Below are 23,090 nucleotides of genomic sequence, written 5' to 3' on the forward strand. Positions count from 1 at the left end.
AAATTAGTCTGAAAGGAGAAAATGTAAAAATAACATCAGAAAATATTTCTTCACTGGAAAGGTAGTGGATGCTTGGAATGCCCTTTCGATGGAGATTTTGGGGACAAAACCTGTGATGGAATTTTAAAAAGACATTGAATAAACGCAGAGGATCTCTATTTCCACTCAAAGCAAAACTTAAATGACTTTCACACAACAACAACAAAAAATTGAGGGGGTAACCTGCACAGAGCGACAGTTACAATCCTAACAACTCTACTGGGCAGACTAGAGGGCCATGCTGATCTTTATCTGTCATCGTTTACTGTTACTATGTTCCAGTGGCGTAGCCAGACAGCAGATTTTGGGTGGGCCTAGGCAAGAAGTGGGTGGGCACCAAAATGTTCTCTCCCCCCACCCCCACATCAAAAAAATATCTCAGCTGGTGGGAAAATGCTTCTCTCCAGTCTCCACTTTGGTAGTCTGCAGCTGAAAACTGAGCATGCGAAGGTGCCAGTATTGTGGAAAGCAGCATTTTCATTACCATGTGCTACTGTTGGATGGGCCTGAGCCCTAAGTGGGTGGGCCCCAGCCCTCCCAGGCCCACCTGTGGCTACACCACTGCTATGTTCTCTTTTTGTGGTCTCTTTTAAGGAAATAATATTTAAAGGAAACTCCTTGTGTTATATCCTTTTTAAAAATTGGCTTGTAGGTTTGTGGGTACAACATTTTCTCCAAATTGTCCTCTATATTAGTAAATTCTTCCTGAAAACGCAAGGTTCAACATCAGTTCCTTAAGGAAATGTGAATGCTTTACAGGTCATTATCTAAACCTGGTGGTTGATGTTTCTATTAAACATCAGCTGCATCATTTATATATATCCCCCCAGGTATTCAGCACTGAATATCCAGGTATTCTGCAGACTGCCACTTTGATATACAGCAATATTCTTTGTTCTGAGTCGTCTGAGTAAATGTTGAGACAGCAGCACCAAATGTTGCCACTCTGAATATTTCTCACTCCACCCATGACCCGTTCAATACTATTCAGATAGCACTGAAGTCTATAATAATTTTCAGCAGAAAATTGCTTACTGTTCCAGGTTATCTAGGTAGCAGGTTCTGGGTAAAATTATGTGAAATAAACTTAATTAGTTTGACAACCCCCAAACTCCACCCATGTGCACATCCACAGGAAGAAAATGCATCATCAAAACATGGTACATACTTTTTCACTAGTTGTATTCTATAAGAGGTCATTTATGTGTATAAGTGGCCACTTACATGCATAAATGATTCGAACACCACCATTCATGCACCTTCATGCCACTTAAAACTGTGTGATTACTTAGAGAATTACTCCTATTAGCACATGATAATTCATGTATTACCTGTTTAATGCAGCTTAGTAAAAAAAAAAAAAGTCCCTTATTTTAGACTCAGTTCTGTATAGCACCAATAGTGTCAAACTAATCATGTTTATTTCATGCAGTTCTACCATTCCCTAGCATAGCATTAGTTATTTCTGATCAACAGAATAAAAAATGAATGTCAGAGTGCATTAGGTTTTAGGGTTTAATAATTGTTTGTATCCTTTCAGGTTGACTTTAACACTATCCTGCCCAATGGATCTGAAAAATTTCCCAATGGATGTACAAACATGTATAATGCAACTGGAAAGCTGTAAGTGTGAACAAATAAACTTCCATGAAAATTTTTTTAGATAAAATAAAGAAGTAAAACATGCAAAATAAGTTTTAGTTCTCTATAATCCTGGTTTGGTTTATCACGAGCTTGATTGTACTTATAATTATTGTCACTAAACAAAGATGGTATATATCAAGTTGATTTTTCAGGAATATTTGAAAGTTTATGTTTAACACAGGAGCATATTTAAAAAATATATAGATTCAAAAATTAAATGTAAATACACTATCCCCCAGATTCTATAAAGGGTGCGCAAATTTGGGCGCTCAGGCGAGATGCACGTACAAATAAATGAGTTAACGTGGAGGGGCATAATCGAACGGGGACGACCATCTCTAAGGGTGTCCATCTCTAAGGATGTCCCGGCGAAGGGGTGGGGAAACCCGTATTATCAAAACAAGATGGACGTCTATCTTTCATTTTGATAATACGGTCGGGGACGCCCAAATCTCAACATTTAGGTCGACCTTAGAGATGGTCAACCTAAATGTTGAGATGGTCGACCTTAGAGATGGTCGTCCCTGGTTTTCGCCGATAATGGAAACCGAGGACGCCCATCTCAAAAATTACCAAATCCAAGGCATTTGATTGTGGGAGGAGCCAGCATTTGTAGTACACTGGTCCCCCTCACATGCCAGGACACCAACCGGGCCCCCTAGGAGGCACTGCAGTGGACTTCACAAATTGCTCCCAGCTGCATAGCTCCCTTACCTTCGGTGCTGAGCCCCCCAACCCCCCCAAACCCCATTCCCCACAACTGTACACCACTACCATAGCCCTAAGGGGTGAAGGGGGGCACCTACATGTGGGTACAGTGGGTTTCCAGTGAGTTTTGGAGGGCTCCCATTTACCACCACAAGTGTAACAGGTGGGGGGGGGGGATGGGCCTGAGTCCGCCTGCCTGAAGTGTACTGCACCCACTAAAAACTGCTCCAGGGACCTGCATACTGCTGTGATGGAGCTGGTTATGACATTTGAGGCTGGCATAGAGGCTGCAAAATATGTCTTAAAAATTTTTTTTGGGTGGGAGGGGGTTGGTAACCACTGGGGGAGTAAGGGGAGGTCATCCCCGATTTCCTCTGGTGGTCATCTGGTGAGTACAGGGCACCTTTTCGAGGCTTGGTCGTGAAAAAATAAAGGACCAAGTAATGTCGGCCAAATGCTCGTCAGGGACGCCCTTCTTTTTTCCATTATCGGCCGAGGACGCCCATCTCTTAACCACGCCCCCATGAACATTGGTCATCCCCGCGACGGAAAGCAGTTGAGGGCGCCCAAAACCGGCTTTCGATTATGCCGATTTAGGCGACCCTGAGAGAAGGACACCCATCTCCCGATTTGTGTCGGAAGATGGGCGTCCTTCTCTTTCGAAAATGCCCCTGATAGTGTCAACAGTCAGTAATTGGAGTTAATTGGCATCATTTTGGATTTGCTCATGTATCTGGTCTAGTCACTATTCTTTAACATTGTACCTAAATTTTCTAGAGGCCAATAATCAGCCGGCAGCAGTCAGCATGGTTAAAGCCCACTGTTAGCACTGAACCCAGAAATTCAATGATGTGCTATATCAGGCAATTGGCATTGAATTCCTAGTTTTATTTTTGGCCACCAGAATTTAACCACTTAAGCCACTAAGTGCCAAATTCTATATAAGGCACCTAAAAAATATGCGTGGTAAACATTTCCGCCTATGCATATTCTGTAAGTGGTACCTAGTTTACTACTACTACTACTTATCATTTCTAAAGCGCTACTAGACATACGCATCGCTGTACACTTGAATTTAGGCACGGTGTATAGAATACGCTTAGTTGATGTCCCAGTGCCTAAAACTATATGCCGCCATTTACACTAAAGAAAACACTGCATAAATGCCTGCACTTAGATTCAAATACGCTGGGTCATATTCTATAACTACACATGTTTATTTTGGAATGCCCATGGAATGCCCATTTTCCCACCCATAGCCACGTCCTTTTTGAACTGCACACAATAGAATTTATATGCAGTTTATTACAGAATATGCATAGTGAGTTGTGCGCGTAAATTCTAAATATTACCAATTAGTGTGTGTCATTGCTTGTTAAGTGCTGCTGATTTGCTTGTTAAGCCAATTAAGTTAGACACACTATTATAGAATACGCCTGGATTTTGGCACGGATCTCTAGGCACACTGTATAGAATCCAGGGGTAAGTGATTAATGATAAGACTGCTATTTATGCGATTCTATTTAACCGGTAAACCCAGCCCTCAATATCGGCACCAACCAGCTATATTGTGTGTTAGAGCCGATTAGCCACTAAGCACTAACTACAAATATTAAGTGGAGATAACTGGTTATCTCCTGCTGAATATTCACAGTTAGCCAGTTAAACACTATTTATTTATTTATTTGTAGCATTTGTATCCCACATTTCCCCACCAATTTGCAGGCTCAATGTAGAAGTCAGTGGCTGTTGCTAACCGGATAAATATCAGAATTGGTTCAGCATTGGGTTGTCAGTTAGAAAGGAAAGCTGCATATGGAAATAACAGTACAGCAGAGATAGTGCTATGGTTCACAGCTGGTGAGAGGACACAGAGTAAAAGCAGAGACAAGGAAAAAAATGAAAGAAAACGTATTTAGAGATACTGGCAAGTATGAGACAGCTGAAAAAGATTTATTTATTTTAAAACTGGTAAGGTGTAGCAAAATCAGCACAGAGGCTGAAGGGACATAAAGAGGCATACAGGCCGACACATGCTTTGTGGTTACTTAGATACAGCGGAAACATTCTAATGCTGCGTAAGTGTTCCTTCAGAAGAGACAGTTGAGAGAGAATACGTACACAATACACTGAAATCTTCTGCTCAGTGTGTGGCAGCGGCCAAAAAATCAAACAATATGCCAGGAATTATTAGGAAAGGGATGGAAAATAAGGCAAAGAATATTATAATGTCTCTTTATTGCTCCATGGTGCAACCTCACCTTCAGTATTCCATGCAATTCTGATCACCATATTGTGGGGACTAAACACATTATTACCAGTTCTAAAATAGAGTTGGCAGTGGGTGAGAGGAATAATATATCTTTAGCACTCTGGAAATAAATCTAACTTATCTCTCGCTGCAATCCGAACCCATAGTCCACAATAATTTTGCACACTTACACCTATACTTTATACTGAGAGTAGGGTACAAGGTTCAGATGTTATTACAAAAGGGTACCATACTATTGGCACCAATAATAATAATATCTGTAATCATAGACAATGAATTATGCTAACCCAGAATGATGGTAAAGGGTCTAGATGTAACCAAGATAGCGCACACTCACCTAATCCTGAAATCAGGATACCTAACAACCCCAGGCACGCGTGGAGGAGCATAATCGAAAGTAGGTGCCCATCTCCATGGGCGGCCATGCGAAGAGGCGGGACAAACCATATTTTCGAAAAAAGATGGGCGCCCATCTTTTTTTTCGATAATACGGGTTATGCGGGGCAAATGCCTAGGATTTGGGTGTTTTTGAGCTGGGCGCTATCAGTTTTCGGCGATAATGGAAACAGAAGGCGCACAGCTCAAAAACAAACAAATCCAAGGCATTGGGTCATGGGAGGGGCCAGGATTCGTAGTGCACTGGTCCCCCTCACATGCCATGACACCAACTGGGAACCCTAGGGAGCACTTTTACAAATTAAAAAAAAATTAAAATAGCTCCCAGGTACATAGCACCCTTCCCTTTTGTGCTGAGCCCCTCAAATCCCCCCAAAGCCCACTGCCCACAAGTCTACACCATTACCATAGCCCTAAGGGTTACAGGGGGGCACCTACATGTGGGTACAGTGGGTTTTGGAGTGCTCAACATTAACCAGCACAAGTGGAACAGGTAGAGGGGATGAACCTGGGTCCCCCTGTCTGACGTCCACTGCACCCACTAACAACTGCTCCAAGAGACCTGCATACTGCTGTCAGGGAGCTGGGTAGGACATTTGAGGTTCGCATACAGGCTGTCAAAAAAAGTTTTTAAAGTTCTTTTTTTGTGGTGGGAGGAGGTTAGTGACCACTGGGGGAGTCAGGGGAGGTCATCCCCAATTCCCTCTGGGGGTAATCTGGTCATTTAGGGCACTTTTTTGGGACTTGGGTCATGAAAAAAAGGGTCCAGCAAAAGCGACCCAAGTTCTCGCTTCTGCCGCCCTTTTTTTTCGATTATCGGCCAAAGGCACCCATCTCTTTTTGCCCGATAAACATGCCACAGTCCCGCCTTCACCACGCCTCTGACACGCCCCCGTCAACTTTGTTCGTTCCCGCGACGGAGTGCAGTTGAAGACACCCAAAATCAGCTTTCAATTATACCGATTTGGGCGCCTTTGCGAGATGGGCGCCCTTCTCCCAATTTGGGTTGAAATATGGGCGCCCATCACTTTCAAAAATAAGGCCGATAGGCACTAAGAAGATAACAGTTCAGACCTGACAGTATCACTCATGAACACTGGATCTGGAAGCAGCACAGGCACTGAAGATTGTTAATGCAGGTTCATGGAAAACCGGTACGTGATAATGAGTCAGGATGAGGAACTCAGGCAGCAGATGGACTCTCCAGCCAGGAAGTCTCAGGAAGGCGATACCACAGATTAATGAGCCTTCATTGGGTGGCAGGGCTCAGAGCCAGCTGATGGCTATTACCAAGGTTTCAAGAGATAACAGCTTGTGTGCCAGCTAACTGATAACATTTTATACCTTTCCTAGTGACAGGTTGTAAGGAACATGATGACCTGAAGTGCCCGTAGTGACGTCCATGATGATAACAATATAACAGCAAAAAGGTGTTATTGTCCAAGTTGTTATACTTTTAGCAGACTGGATTGTTCCTTATATACCTTGAGGCCTTTACACAGCACCAAGCCTCTGCATTAAGGGCCATGTTTACTAAGCTGCGTTATAGGCGCGTTAGCATTTTTAACGCGCGTTAACCATGTACGCGCTTTAACAGTTTACACACCTACAATATCCTTATAGGCGCCTACACTGTTAGTGTGCGCACTAATTGTAGGCACGTTAAAAACGCTAACGCACCTTAGTAAACGGGGCCCTAAGTCTGCAAATGGTCAAGTCTGTAAAAAAGTCAGGTTCATATCGCAGGCTAGTGCTGAATTGTAGTGCCTTAACACAGGGTTTTAGTCCTACATGACCCCCTCTTTCAAGGACTTGTGGCTTAAAAAGAAGCCAGAGGGTCTTGAAACACTAACTAAAACAAATCATGTGTACGCTCTTTTTCACCAAGACATACATGACTGTCAATAAACAATATGCAAGTTCAGAGAGACAACAACATAAATGCCATGATCTCAACAGAATATATAAAGACATGAAAGCATATGAAATGACTTAATGAGTTATTGTAAGATTGCAAACAATGTAAATAACCTTGTTTATTGTCCATAACTAAATCAAATAATGGAAGATTGCAATGATATACATAATTTAAGAGTCAACAATAATAAATGCATTACATATCATGTGATGACCTTATAACACAGGGAAAACCACACACTGTGTAGAAACCCAATAATTTCTTTGACACTTGGATATATAGGTGGCATATAATAAGGATGTTTATTTTAGGTAACAGCTTTATTAAAAGGGTGCATATTGTGGGTAGAAAAATCCCTTTGTTTATGTGCACTAAAAATAGTATGATACCATTTAAAGCATAAGCAAACAAGGCACACTTCTTTCTGTGCTCATGCAACGGCTTTAGGGTATTTAAGCACATGTGTAACACTTGAAAATATTTGGTAGGTGTGTTAGTGTAAATCACTCTAAAAATGTGAGTGTAAAAATAATAGGCACCTTAAAATTAGTATTGTATATGCATAATTAGGCCAAAAAGAAAACATAATTCAAATACATGTGTGTATAGGCTGAACAAAAATAATATACAATGTGTAGGTCAGGATCAGAGGGTTCACTGTACTCTTTGGTTGAGGCTTTTTAAGTAGTGCATAGGTGACATTGATAGAGACCTCTGTTCTAAATTCAGTCCTAGTTGTAAAATCACTCTTTCAAGTACAGTCACATATAATCTGTATATACAATTCAAGCTTGAGACTATTTACAAATTATTCTCTCTCATACTGTTCCAGGTAAGTGTGTGTACTGATATTTTGCCAGCTGGTGGTGTTGCACTAATGGTTTTTGTCATCTGGTGGGGTTGCACTAATTACCCTTCCCGGGAGGCTGACAGGGGAATTCACTGATGGTCTCGAGCAGGAAACCTGACAAAATCTTCTCAGACATCAGTATAGGGATTTCCTCCGTAGTCCCTCTGCAAGGGAATGCTGTTGTTTATGCATGTGTACAAACATGATGTAACAAATAGGTGGCATGCAGAATGAAGGGAAGGCAGAGTGTCCCATGGGAAGATCAACTACAGAAGCCAAAAGCCACTCAGCCCTGCTGAACAATGATGGCCTAGGTGAAAACAGTATACAAAAACACCAGCCATCCGACCCTCTCAGGTCCGTGCAAACATTCAAAATCAAAAAGGCCTTTAAATGTTATGCTTTCACCCCCCTCTACTCCCTGACCTTGGCAGCAGAGAAAGGCTGACAGCTGCAAAAGTAAAGTTGCTTCATTCCTTGCTTCTGTATTTTGTCAGTGCACTTCCACAAAAAAAAAAAAAAAAAGAATCAGTATTTAATTGAAAATGTTTAACCAAATGACGTATGATATGAGAGTAAACTAAACTTTATACTTAATGCTGGCTACATATATGTGTACTTAACCCAATACTAACTGAAACTCTCATTCAGAGACTAAATATAACCGTCCTAGGTAAAGACATATATGTATCATGAGAAAGTCTGTGTAAACTCATAAACAAGTGCGAAAATGTATTTGTGTCTGATGGGGGTGTGACAAGATGACAGCGTGACTCCGGCACTGTGAGAGGCGTTGAAATTTCTCTGCTGGTGTTCTTCTTTTCTCAATTTCTGGAACGAAATGCAACATACAAAGAGAAAGGGTGTCATTAGGATGGTTCCCCTGCCTACCTCAACTTCGTCCCCAGTATAGCAGAGACTGGATCGTTTCTTGTCCGGAGCCCTTCCATTTCAATTAAGGGAGGTGAGCCCTGCTGCGGAGGCAGTCAGAGGAGTGACGCCTCTGCAGGGGCATGAAACAACTCTTTCCCCTCCCTCTAACTCCAGCATTCCTCCATGTTCAGCGTTCTCTGCTGCACTGAATGGGAACCCACAAGCTGCTGGAAGAGGGACCAGCGTCGCAATGAGGGAACGTGGAAAATGAGACTATAGGTGCAACTGGAGTCTCTGTTACATCATCGGAGGTGAATTTGGTGAATATCTGGTCCATGCTTCCGAGGACTGACTCAACACTTGTGAAATCCTCAGGAGAGGTAACAGCTTTAAGTCTTAAGTTTGAAGATCTTAAGACTGTTGAGTCAGCTAAAGAATATCTTTCTGGTCGGGTCAAGCAAATTCAGAAAGATATTAAACAGCTCCAGGAATTTAAAGTTGCCACAGTTAAAGATAGGAAAATTGAGCAGAGAGAAAACTTTAACAGATGTCTAAATCTGCACCATTTGAACTTCCCTAAAATCCCCAGGACTTTGCCTCTGGACTTGTTCAAAAGATATTTGATAGAAAATTTGAAAATGCCGCTAGACGCTATTCTTCCTGTTAATAAAATTTTCTATTGGCCTAAGAATTCTCAGGGGGAAAAGGAAGGAGAAGGTAGGGGAAATATGTATATCAATTTGAATAATATATCTGCTATACTGGAACAATCTATAGAAAATGCTACTGACAGAGCTACACTCTTCTTTTGTGTTTGAGCAAGATTTGAATTCTATTCTAAGACTTTTTTTAAACACTCAAGTGCATTTTTTGGTGGACAAAAAAAATTGGATTTATCCGGATATTACTAAGATAACTCAAGAATGGAGAAAATTATTTTTGACAATGAGTCTGGAAATGTTGAACCTTGGTGTAACTTTTCTACTGACATATCCCTGTGTTTTAACCCTGAGCACTTGAAGGGGGGGGGGGGGGAGGGTTGGAGTTAAAAAAGATAACATGAAAATGTTGGAAAAGATTTTAAGGAAGGGATTATCATCTTTACTTTAATATGCTAATTTGTATTAGTATTTAAGTCTCCTATTTATTACTAGTAATGATTCCCAATCAGTTGTGGTTTAAGGAAGTTCAATATTTGATTTTATTGATATTATTTCCATCTTTATTGGTTTTTGCTGAGTTTCCTATAACAAGTTTGTCTTGTGAATATATTGTACATTTATTAAAATTCATACTCCACAGCTTGCAAATAATATTGACTCTGTATTGTTAAGACAAAAAGGGGAGGAAAAGACTTCAGATACCTGGTAAACTTCCACTCTTGCCTGTAATGGTGGATACCACGCCGCTCAGCCTTTACATTCCAACTATAACGTTTATCACTGTAAAGTAGCTGGCGGGCATTGTCATTAGTCAGAAAAACCTTGCCTTGGAGTCTCCCTCTCTTTCTACATATCCTATCCTATATTAATAATTTTTCTTTTTTATTCATTTAAAGCTCAAAATGAAGGAGACCGGAACTTATCTGGTGTTAGGTTTACACTGGTGGGTTCGCTCTACAGCGAGCTCCTGTTTCACTCTTGCTTGATAAGGAGCAGGACCCGTACTTTCATGAAACCTACAATAAACAAAAATATTTATTTAAGACCATACAGAGAAACATTTTAGAAGCTCGTGGACTCGATTTTAACTTGGCTTAACACATACCTCTTGTTGGCTTCTATTTTTTTGTAATCTGCCTACTCCGACTCAAAATGGCGCCCAGAATTTACACAGACACCAGCCTCATCTACCAATCAGATTCAGACCCTAATTTAAAGGAGTAGGTTCACTTCAGGGGTCAGTTAAACCCCATTGTAATCATCATAAAACTTTATAGAAAAGCTTTCCATTCAACCCTATTGTTGAGACCTACTGGGGCTAGAAAGCCTAGTCTGTAAATCCAGCATTGCTCCCTGTGGATTAACTTTCTATCTCTATCTCCCACCCCCCACCCCCCATGGTGATTCTGGGACATGATCAATTATGGTGCATCTATAATCTTCAAACTTATGTGACTTCTCAATGATGTGGAAGACTAAAAGGGCTTCCAGATGCCTGTATTTCAAGTTGTGTTTGTGATCACTGAGTCTTTGTTTTAAAGGGCGTGTACATGTACCTCACTATCTGTTCACACCAATCCACTTTAGAAAGAAATCAGTTGTATTCTCCTTTCTTTGGAGAAGGTCTGTTTTACTCTAAATAAAAAATACATGCATATAATTTGTAATTGTAATTTAGAATTTGAGTTGCATTCAATTTAAATTTCAAATAGTTTAATAAGTTTCAATGCAAATAGTAAATGGTGCACCACAATTTAAAAACATCAGCCCATGGCTGTTTTTGTAGGATAATTTAAAAAATGAGTCGTGACTGTAGGTAAAACCAAAACCAAATATTTCCACTTGAGGCCAATAAAATTTGAACGTTGTGTTCACAGTGCAAAGAAAAATGTGGCCCATAATTTAAAAAATTGGATCATGATCCCTTTCCTTTTTTCAGACCACAGGAAGTTGCAAAAATCACAAAAGCATTGGATTCATGCTTCAGCATTAAAGAAGAAAATGTCTGTATGCAAAACAAAAAACTCTGAGCTCAGTTAACTTCAAGACACAACATTCCTTGGTTGAATTTTTATTGCTAAGCAACCCAGTAGATAAGACTTCTTCAGGACACGGGATATACTGGAGGAAGGATCTTTCTTTTTTTTTTTTTTCAATTTTGGATTTGCCCTGTAGAGAAACACATATCCCCAGATTTAACTGGATTTCAAAAAAAGGGAGAAACAAAGTTTTCTTTGATTATATACAGGGCCCTGTTTATTAAGCCACCCTGTAGGCATGTAAACTTTGGAGACACCCAAAGGAATATAATGGGTGTCTTTATTGTTAGCGTGCACTCATTTTTAGCACACACTAAAATGTTAGTGCACCTACAGTGCGGCTTAATAAACAGAGCCCACAATTAATTAGATATTAATACTAATGTAAAAAAAACAACAACAACAATAATAATAATAATAATAATTATTATTATTATTATATTAGTTCCTCTATATAAGCAAGCATGCAAATTTTTAGAGACAGACACCACAATGAGACATATGAAGCATTATGGGCGAACTTTCTCCCATTTTTTAAATTTCACTCCACCTCTTCTTAGAACTCAGGAACCTGCTTAAAACAAACATAGAGGGGCATAATCGAATGGGGCGCCAATCTATAAGGGCACCCATCTCTAAGGACGGCTCCATAAAGGGGCGGGGCAACCCATATAATCGAAACAAGATGGACGGCCAAATCTCAACATTTAGGTCAACCTAAATGTTGAGATCTCTGACCTTAGAGATGGGCGGCCTCGGTTTTCACCTATAATGCAAACAGAGGACGCCCATCTCAAAAATGACCAAATGCAAGGCTTTTGGTCATGGGAGGAGCAAGCATTCCTAGGGCACTGGTTCCCCTCACATGCCAGGACACCAACCGGGCACCCTAGAGGGCACTGCAATGGACATCACAAATTGCTCCCAGCTGCATAGATCCCTTAACTTGTGTGCTGAGCCCCACAACCCCCCCCCCCCAAACCCACTACCCACAACTCTACACCACTACCATAGCCCTTAGGGATGAAGGGGGTCACCTACATGTGGGTACACTGGGTTTCGGGTGGATTTTGGGCTCACATTTACCACCACAAGTGTAACAGGTAGGGGGGGATGGGACTTGGTCCGCCTGTCTGAAGTGCACTGCACTCACTAAAAACTGCTCCAGAGACCTGCATACTGCTGGCATGGAGCTGGGTATGACATTTGAGGCTGGCATAGAGGTTGGCAAAAAATGTTTTTTAATTTTTGTTTTGGGTGGGAGGGGGTTGGTGACCACTGGGGGAGTAAGGGGAGGTGGTTCCCCGATTCCCTCCAGTGGTCATCTGGTGAGTTCAGGCACCTTTTCGAAGCTTGGTCATGAAACAAAAGGGACCAAGTAAAGTCGGCCAAATGCTTGTCAGGGACACCCTTCTTTTTTCCATTATCAGCCAAGGACAGCCATCTCTTAACCATGCCCCCGTCCCACCTTCAGTACACTGGCGACACGCCCCCTTGAACTTTGGGCATCCCCAAGATGGAAAGCAGTTGAGGGCGACCAAAATTGGCTTTCGATTATGCCGATTTGGCCGGCCCTGAGAGAAGGATGCCCATCTCCAGATTTGTGTCGGAAGATGGGCGCCCTTCTCTTTCGAAAATGAGCTGGATAATAACCTAGTAGATGACGGCAGAAAAAGACTTGCACGGTCCATCCAGTCTGCCCAACAAGATAAACTCATATGTGCTACTTCTTGTGTATACCTTACCTTGATTTGTATCTGCCATTTTCAGGGCACAGACCATAGAAGTCTGTCCAGCACTAGCTCCGCATCCCAACCATCAGCCCCACCTCCCACCACCGGCTATGCCACCCAATCTCAGCTAAGCTTCTGAGGATCCATTCCTTCTGAACAGGATTCCTTTATGTTTATCCCACGCATGTTTGAATTCTGTTACCATTTCCATCTCCAACACCTCCCGCGGGAGGGCATTTCAAGTATCCACCACTCCGTGAAAAAATACTTCCTGACATTTTTCTTGAGTCTGCACCCCTTGAATCTCATTTCATGTCCTCTAGTTCTACCACCTTCCCATCTCCGGAGAAGGTTCGTTTGCGGATTAATACCTTTCAAATATTTGAACGTCTATATCATATCACCCCTGTTTCTCCTTTCCTCCAGGGTATACATGTTCAGGTCAGCAAGTCTCTCCTCATACGCCTTGTAACGCAAATCCCATACCATTCTCATAGCTTTTTGTTTGCACCGCTTCAATTCTTTTTACATCCTTAGCAAGATACGGCCTCCCTAACTGAACACAATATTCCAGGTGGGGCCTCACCAACGACACCAACGACAAGACACACATGAGATAAATGCTACCATTTTAATTATAATTTCTTTGTTGGCTATAAATGATAAAGTTTTCTTTTCAGGATCTCTGTAAGAAAAGGCAGCATAGAATTACTTATTACATTTTACTTTAGTAGGAACTTAAGGAATTTTGACCCTATGTCCAGAATGACTTGTGGACAACCAGATCATTACTTTAACATATGTTGTCACTTGAATATCAGGTTAAAAGTAATCCTGGCAATGCTGAGATACATGCTTATACACAAGATGATGTTTTTCAAAGCTTATTGTTTTATTCCTTGGATGGAGATACAGGAAAAAAAAAAGTTACAACATCTAGTCTTCAACACATTGCAATTGAAAGAATTACAACACAGTCTCTCATAGGAGATAGGCAATAAACACCTCTATTTTCCCATACTACTGGCATGGGCCGCCGCTTATATTAGGAGATAATAATAATAATAATAATAATAATAAAACTTTCTTTTATTTGAACTATCAAGACAGCATGTCTCATCAAAAAATACTATGGTAATTGCAACCTTTGAAGTGGTTTAGTCTAACAATATATGAGCCGAGGATATCTCATGCTTTTAAATTATGTGAGGAATTTAAATCAAATAGATTGGTTCATAGCATGTTTAAAACAGTCAATCATTATGCTGGAATGAAAAATGAGATAAGCTTAGAAGCTATTCTTTGCATAGTATAAATATATGATTTTGGTTAATTTTCTGCTTTAGAATTTTTTTTCTAGAAAAGCTCTCTTTTACTGTGTTTTAAGAGTAGAGAGATCTGGTACAGATTTACAACACAAAATATAAAATTGCATTCTTAAGTAAAAATTTCAAAGATTTGAAAATAGAAATAACTTATGCATGTGGTTATAATTAATTATTCGATCATTTAAAGTTGTCACCTCAAAGGACTTCTGCTTATTTTTAGAGATTAAACTCACAGCAAAACTTGTTATTATCTCTAAATAACAGAAGACTTAACACTTCCTACAAATGCTTAGTACTAAAAATAAGTGCTTCACGCACTTCATTTCTTAATAACAACATAGCATGAGGACCACATATTATTTAAAGAATTGGGAGGTTTTAAAACCACCCCCTTTCAGGAAATTGTCACCTGGAAGAAAAAATAAAGCCCCCCAAAAGACAGGGCAACATCTGTAAACATTTAACACAGATTTTATTTTTATTTATTTATTTTATTTACTACTACTACTACTACTATAAATCACTTCTATAGCGCTTCCAGTCGTACGCAGTGCTTTACAATTGAACATGAAGAAGATAGTCCCTGTTCAAAAGAGCTTTCAATCTAAATCAGGACAAACAGACAGGACCAAAAAGGATAAGGGAAGGGCAGACAGAAGGACACATAAGGATAAGATCAAAGTTACAAGTCAGGAGATGAAAGCAGCATCAAACAGGTAGGCCTTTAGCCCGGATTTGAAGGCAGCCAGGGATGGAGCTAGACGTAATGGCTCAGGAAGCCTATTCCAGGCATAAGGTCCAGCAAGATAGAAGGAGCAGTGTCTGGAGTTAGCGATGAAGGAGAAGGGTGCAATTAGGAGAGATTTGCCTAGTGAACGGAGTTCTAGGGAAGGAGTGTAGGGAGAGATGAAGGTGGAGAGGTAGTGAGGGGCTGCAGAATGAATGCACTTATAGGTCAACAAGAGCTTGAATTGTATACGGAAATGGATAGGGAGCCAGTGAAGTGATTTCAGGAGAGGGATGATATGGGCATAACGACTTTGGCGAAATATTAGTCGTGCGGCAGAGTTTTGAACAGATTGAAGAGGAGAGAGATGGCTGAGTGGAAGACCTGAGAGAAACAAGTTGCAGTAGTCTAAGCGAGAGGTGATGAGAGTGTGGATGAGGGTTCTGATAGCGTGTTCAGAAAAGAAAGGGTGAATTCTGGTGATGTTATAAAGGAAGAAACAACAGGTTTTAGCAATCTGTTGAATATGTGCAGAGAAGGAGAGGGAGGAGTCGATGATGACCCCAAGGTTGCGAGCAGACGAGACAGGAAGAATGAGCGTGTTGTCGACAGAAATAGAGAATGGGGGAAGGGGAGAGGTTGGTTTAGGAGGGAAGATAAGGAGTTCAATTTTGGACATATTGAGTTTCAGGTGGCGGTGAAACATCCAGGTAGCAATGTCAGAGGGGCAGGCAGATACCTTGGACTGGATTTCTGCTGAGATTACTGGTGTGGAGAGGTAGATCTGGGAGTCATCAGCGTAAAGGTGATGCTGAAAGCCATGTGATGAGATCAAAGCACCAAGGGAGGAAGTAAGTGCTGTTTCAGTTGAATGAAGGGGACGAAAGCCAGATTGGAGTGGATCAAGAATAGGTTGAGAAGAAAGAATTAGAAAGAATTAGATTTTGCTCACACCTTTTTCAGTAGTAGCTCAAGGTGAATTACATTCAGGTACTCTGGAAGTTAGACTATCATTGGTAACTATTGGATTCCATCACCTAAAAACACAATCAAAACACTTAGTTCTGCCCAAAAGGAATGGCAGACTAATTACCAAACAAATTCTTATCAAATAAGAATTATTAGTTTCTATGAGAAATGTTCTATTATTTTGACCTAAGAAATCATTAAGATGTTAAACAACACATTTGCCCACATTTTTCTAAAAAGTTTAGGCAGTATTATGTTATGTAAAAACCAAAAATATTTATGATTTTCTATTCATAAAATTCAGCATAAATGGTTAAATGCTGCCCTCTAATGGACTTTATAGGCAACTGCACCTAAGCAATTTTCCTTTTCCTTTTACATGACAACCATGGTAGCTATAAATCTGTTTCTTTTAAAACATGAACCAAGCATGATTTTAAGAGAGACAGGAACATTGATAATAACTTGATTGAATGGAAATAAAGAGAATGCTTATTCTAGATTCTGTCCCTGGGGAGGTTCTCTCCCTGTTACAGCCTTGTCTGCCTGGACCCTTCCTTTCTGCTGGTGTCCCTTTCATACATGTAATGTCTTGGTAACATTGGGGTGACCTGTTGACAATGGTCTGACCTTAGCCTCTGGGATACTTCCAGCAAAGGCAAAACTAGACAATCCTGCCTGCCCTAATGGTTCCTCTCAATCCAATGTCTCCCCAGGTCTCAAAGGGAGCCCTTGGTATTTCTCTCTTTAGAGTATCTTTTAATTTGAGTCTTTCAAACCTGTTTGCAGGACACTCCTGAAAATGTTTCAAGAGTCTATGACTACTGGGTTTTCCATAGTTAACAAATTCTTACATAGTTGCAAAAGGTATCTGATATGACTCTGAAATGTATAGGGAACCTGGCTTTCAAGTGATTACAGTACCTTGATCCATTCTTTAAACCCCTGTATAGTGGTAGGTGAAAGCGAATCACACAACCCTCCCAATTGGTAAATATTTTCAAGTCTGCTTTAGGATTCATGGTTGAATTTAGAACTCACCCAAAAATGTCAACAGAATCAAACTAACAGGGACACTCACTTGAACAGACCCAAACTGTAACATGTGTATAAATAGACAGTACAACATGTAATTACACCAGAATTTCAAGTTCAAGATCCAAGATCACAAACTGGGCTCTCCAATATGCCACAGATTGTTGTAATCTATTAGATTGTAAGCTCTTTGAGCAGGGACTGTCTTTCTTCTATGTTTGTACAGCGCTGCGTATGCCTTGTAGCGCTATAGAAATGCTAAATAGTAGTAGTAGTAGTAGTAACCTATGACACTTACTAGATAAAGTCCAGACCAGCTCACTGAACTGCACTATCACTCCAGCAAATTGGGCATATACAGTTTGTAACTTTTGAAACCCCACAAATGTATCTCCCAATGTTTCTTGGGTAAACTCAGTCTCCACCCAAAGGCTAGCCAAGCCTAGCTCGTCTCTGCAAATGCTCTAAGACGTCAAAGAATGCTTGAGCCAACCAATTTCTGTCTTCAGGGACTGATTTAACTCCCACTCCTGGGTGTAATCAATTTGAACTTGGGCTACTAGAGTCTGGGTATATGCCAATTCTTGTCCTTCTTCTTCTAGCTATACCATATACTGACCTTTTATATAGTGTAGTTCTTTAATACTAGTTAAGACCCATATGTAATGGTTAGCATTAAAAATGCTGTCTACCATGTCTCTGCAATCAGAGTGGAACAGTTAAGGTATCCACTCTCAGATGCACAACTTAACACAGCTTTAAAGAAAGCTCGGTCATGATTTTACTTTATTCTTATCAGCAGAAACTCAGAAGCAAATTTTAAAACAGACAGCAATGCCACTGCCAAAAGCTTCAGAGTAGATGCTATAAAAGAAACAGCTTTGCAAACTAGCACACATAAAAAAATTGTGTCTATGAGCCTTTAAATAGTTAACAGTTCTCTCAGTAAGAATCACAAACCACTTCTGCCACTTTCCACAAACTGTGCTCAGTGTAGAAAGATAAACAAAAGCAATCCATGTTCAGCTGAAAACAGCATGGATGCACAGATACTAAGCAAGGGTATGATTTTAAAATGTGTGCTCAACACTAACACAAGACCAGTATAATGGTGTAAAATCATTATAAATCAAAGGTGTCACCTCCAAAATGTTAATTTGGCATACCTATCTCGGTGGAACCTCCATATAATGTGGGACTAAACATATTAGCACCAATTCCAAACTGGAGTTGCCAGTGGGTGAGATGAATAATGTATTTTGTGCTGCCTTATTGTGTATAAGGCAGTATATCAAATGCATAACCCATAGCTATACCCTATCCAAAGGAAAATATGCGATATCACAACTGACAAAGAGCTTTCTTTGGTGTAGCCCCTACTCTCTGGAATGTACTCCCAAAAATTCTTCACCTAACACAAGACTATCGCATCTACTTCAGGAAGCAGGCAAAACCCTGTCTCCTCTCCCAATCTTGTAATGGAAGAAGTAACTAACAAGCTAGTCACACACATTAGGATTAATACTGGCTGTGCATTCTGCTGCCAGACTTATTTACCATACGTACACTAGCTGAGATCATTTTTCCATGTTAATTGCTTGCCCTTATCATCTATCAAACTCCTGTTACTCTATTTTATCTGTATTGGATCCACATATCTCCTATTGCTGTCTATCAAGATGTTTTAATGTATATTATATTGATGACTCCCAAATCTACCTTTCTACCCCTGATATCTCACTTTGCATCCAAACCAAAGTTTCAGCGTGCTTGTCTGACATTGCTGCCTGGATGTCTCAACGCCACCTGAAATTAAATATGACCAAAACCGAGCTTCTCATTTCCCCCCCCAAACCCACCTCCCCGCTCCCCCCGTTTTCTATTTCTGTTGATGGCACTCTCATTCTCCCTGTCTCCTCAGCTCGAAACCTTGGGGTCATCTTTGACTCTTCTCTCTCCTTCTCTGCTCATATCCAGCAGACCGCCAAGACCTGTCGTTTCTTTCTTTACAACATCTGTAAAATCCGCCCCTTTCTTTCCGAGCACTCTACCAAAACCCTCATCCACACCCTTGTCACCTCTCGTTTAGACTACTGCAATCTGCTTCTTGCTGGCCTCCCACTTAGTCACCTCTCCCCTCTCCAGTCGGTTCAAAACTCTGCTGCCCGTCTCATCTTCCGCCAGGGTCGCTTTACTCATACTACCCCTCTCCTCAAGACCCTTCACTGGCTCCCTATCCATTTTCGCATCCTGCTCAAACTTCTTCTATTAACCTATAAATGTATTCACTCTGCTGCTCCCCAGTATCTCTCCACACTCGTCCTTCCCTACACCCCTTCCCGTGCACTCCGCTCCATGGATAAATCCTTCTTATCTGTTCCCTTCTCCACTACTGCCAACTCCAGACTTTGCGCCTTCTGTCTTGCTGCACCCTACGCCTGGAATAAACTTCCTGAGCCCCTACGTCTTGCCCCATCCTTGGCCACCTTTAAATCTAGACTGAAAGCCCACCTCTTCAACATTGCTTTTGACTCGTAACCACTTGTAACCACTCGCCTCCACCTACCCTCCTCTCTTCCTTCCCGTTCACATTAATTGATTTGATTTGCTTACTTTATTTATTTTTTGTCTATTAGATTGTAAGCTCTTTGAGCAGGGACTGTCTTTCTTCTATGTTTGTGCAGCGCTGCGTATGCCTTGTAGCGCTATAGAAATGCTAAATAGTAGTAGTAGTAGTAATATTGTAAGTAACATACTATCTAAATTGTTGTTCAGAATTACCTTAAGAACTGCGAGAAAGGTAAACTATTTTTTAATGCAAAGGACACATACTGTTATATTGAAGAAGGGAATTCCTATCTGTAGGTTTAATATAACTGCAGTATTAAACCTTCCTTGTTATTTAACAATAACATCCAAAAAATTAATCTCAGATTTATTCATACTACACAAAAACTAAACTAATAGTTTGTTCAATTATTTTACAAACTCTACCAGTTCTTCTTCAGTATTAGTAAATAGTAAGAATATGTCATCAATGTATCTACCCCAATATTTCATATAACTGTATCATATAGAACTGTACAGATGTTGCTTCTCACAAATATTGTCATGAAGGTTACTGAGATTCTTTCCTGTAAAAACACATGAAAATTGTATAAGTATTGGAGAAGGCTCAATAGCTTGTTACACAGAGTTTGTTTTGCAAGACTTCTTTTGAGATTGGCATTGTTCTATACTGTATTGTTGCATCTCAAGTTGGGAATAGTAGTTCCTGCTACCACCCCCATCTGCCAACATTAGCCCTTGTTGCCATCCCTAGCTGCTGTGTCAGCCCCATCATCAGCATTAGCCCATTCTCTCTGCCCTATCTTCAGCATCAGCACCCTTCCCTACCTCTCCAGTACCTCTAAATAAGATGCAGAATGGCAGGAGTTTGTTTCTTCATTCCTACCACTCTGCCTCTCCTCTGCCAGCTCCATCCAGTGGCAGTGTAAAGGAGTTGAAATCAGAGAGGAAGTACTTCTTGTATCATAAAGGAAGTACTTGTCTGATTTCAACAGCCCATCAGTGCTAGTGGCCAGAGTTGGCAGATAGCAGACAAAGCAGTAGGAACGAAGAAGCAAACTCTTGCTACTCTGTTCCAGATTTAAAGCACCAGTAGACAACCCCAGGCTTTTTGCCAGGCTTGCTTAGTGGTAGCTACACTTTCGACATGACTAAAACTTTAATTCTAAATAAACTTTCAATCTCAACCCTAGAAGTATATGGGTCAATATTTAAATCTAGAGGCAAGCATTTTTTGAACACTAGCCACAGCAATTTTAAAAAATATGTGCATTCACTGCATTATCCCAAAAATTCCATGAAATTGGACACCCAATTTTACATGGAGAACTAGATTCTATCAATGGCACCAAAACAATTTGTGCTGAAAAATTTAAGCACTGAGTGCTATTCTTATAGTGCTGCGCGCAGAAATGATGCCTAACTTTAGGCGCCGATCAAGTCTATTCTGTAACGATGCATTTAAATTCTGGGAACACCCCCCAAAAAATACCCCTGTCCATGCCCCCTTGAAATTACACCCTATAGGAGTTCTGAGCACACTATTATCTGTGTGGGTTATAGAATACTAGCAGTTACACACCTAATTGCCTATAATTAGGTGCAGAACTGCAGAGGTACACTAGTATTCTATAACAGCAGTTTCACACAGAAAAAAAAAATACACCTAGGCATATTCTCTAAAGTACGCCTATATTTTATAGAATAGGCTTAAATTTCCATGCACTAAATAGAATTCACTGAACGCCTCTCCATGTGATCAAATTTAGCAGCGGCCATTTATACCATGCTTTACTTGGTGTAAATCCTGATGCCTAAACATGCATAGATTTTAGAAATGCCCATGCCCCACCCATTACCATGCCCCCTTTTTAACTATGCAACTTAGAATTTAAGCACACCACGATACAGAATATGCTTAGAAAGTTGTGTGCATAAATCTTAATGCCAAGTACTGCTAATAATAACTTGTTAGTATCCAATTGACAGCGCTGATTAGCTAGTTAACCAATTTGGTCACTTGCACTGTTATAGAATACACTTCAATTTCCATACAGAAAATAGGTTGATATATAGAATCCCAGGATTAATGCTAAATAACCTTTATAGAATAGCGTTTAGTGTTCTTTTCCACACCCAACTTTGTGCACGAGGACTTACGCCTGCTAAAACTTGGTGTAAATGCAAGGATGCAACCAATGGCAGTAGAGCAGATAAATAACCCTATTCTATAATGATGTTCTTTCCCCTATCCACGCCCCCTTTTGAGTTGAATGTGAGACAATTTAGATGTGTAATGATATAAAATATCTTCTAGACAGATCAATGTGTAAGTCCTAATTAGTGTCAATTAACATCAATAATTGATTGTTAACAACTCATTACCTATGCCCAAATTTGGGTGACCTTTATAGAATCTGGGTGTTAGTGCACATCATCCTGGCACCTAAATTTCATTGATCTTTTGTGAATTTAACTCTATATGGATAGAGGTGATGTTATATATTTGGGGGACACTCACCACTAGCAGCTATATGTTTAGGGGAGAAGTTATCAATGTGGGCTACCAGTTAGATGGATTATTTTACCACATGTTGGATTATTTGAGCATAGGGTCCCATTTTATGCAATGAGACCCTATGCTAAAATAGCACAACTTGTGGTAAAGTAACACATCTTAATAGTAGCCCATGTTGATAACTTCCCTCTTAGTCATTATAAGTTATAGCTGAGTGGTTTAATTTTAGTCAAACCATTAAACTAAATGAATAGTGACTGAATATTGCTGCTATACATATAGCTAGTCCAAATGCCTCTACTCTACCATTGGTGTGCTCTAGCAAATCTGCACAGTTACAGGAGCAAATTGACCCAGTAATTTCTTTGTAGAACTAGAGAGAAATTAAAGGCACTTAGACTGACTGACAAAGGAATGACCTTCCATGGCTTGCAATGCTATTGTGTAAATCTTATAATAATGATCCACCATAGGAACAAAAGTTTCTACTTAAAATGTCCTTATTGTGACAACCTACAGTAAGATTTTCCACTGCATTGAAATGATCTTGATGGAAACGTTTACAAACCTAACTGTGTACTATGATGAAAGTCACCACAAGTGAACCAAACTAAAACCACTCAGCTCATCTACAGTAACCATGCACCAGTTACAGAAGAGACAATGCACAGCAAGAGTTGTTGCGACTACAGTTAGTTAATATTCTTCAACCATGATTAAATGAATCACATGCAATTTGACAATGACTGCAATGGATCAGTACATGTGTTGGTTGCTGCAGAGTAAGCCTCCAGAATTAAAGCTGTCTTGA

The 23,090-nt window shown here is 40.4% G+C and overlaps 1 protein-coding gene across 3 annotated transcripts in view; it reads left to right on the forward strand.

Moving 5' to 3' along the window:
• Positions 1 to 23,090, forward strand: part of GLRA3 (glycine receptor alpha 3) — a 114,481-nt gene that overhangs the window by 16,769 nt on the left and 74,622 nt on the right. For all 3 annotated transcript variants that reach the window (XM_030192667.1, XM_030192666.1, XM_030192665.1), the window contains exon 4: positions 1,580 to 1,662. In XM_030192667.1, coding sequence (XP_030048527.1) covers positions 1,580 to 1,662 — 83 coding nt within the window. The remainder of the gene's footprint in view (positions 1 to 1,579; positions 1,663 to 23,090) is intronic.

The sequence above is a fragment of the Microcaecilia unicolor genome, chromosome 2, assembly GCF_901765095.1.
Source record: "Microcaecilia unicolor chromosome 2, aMicUni1.1, whole genome shotgun sequence".
Taxonomy (NCBI): Eukaryota; Metazoa; Chordata; class Amphibia; order Gymnophiona; family Siphonopidae; genus Microcaecilia; species Microcaecilia unicolor.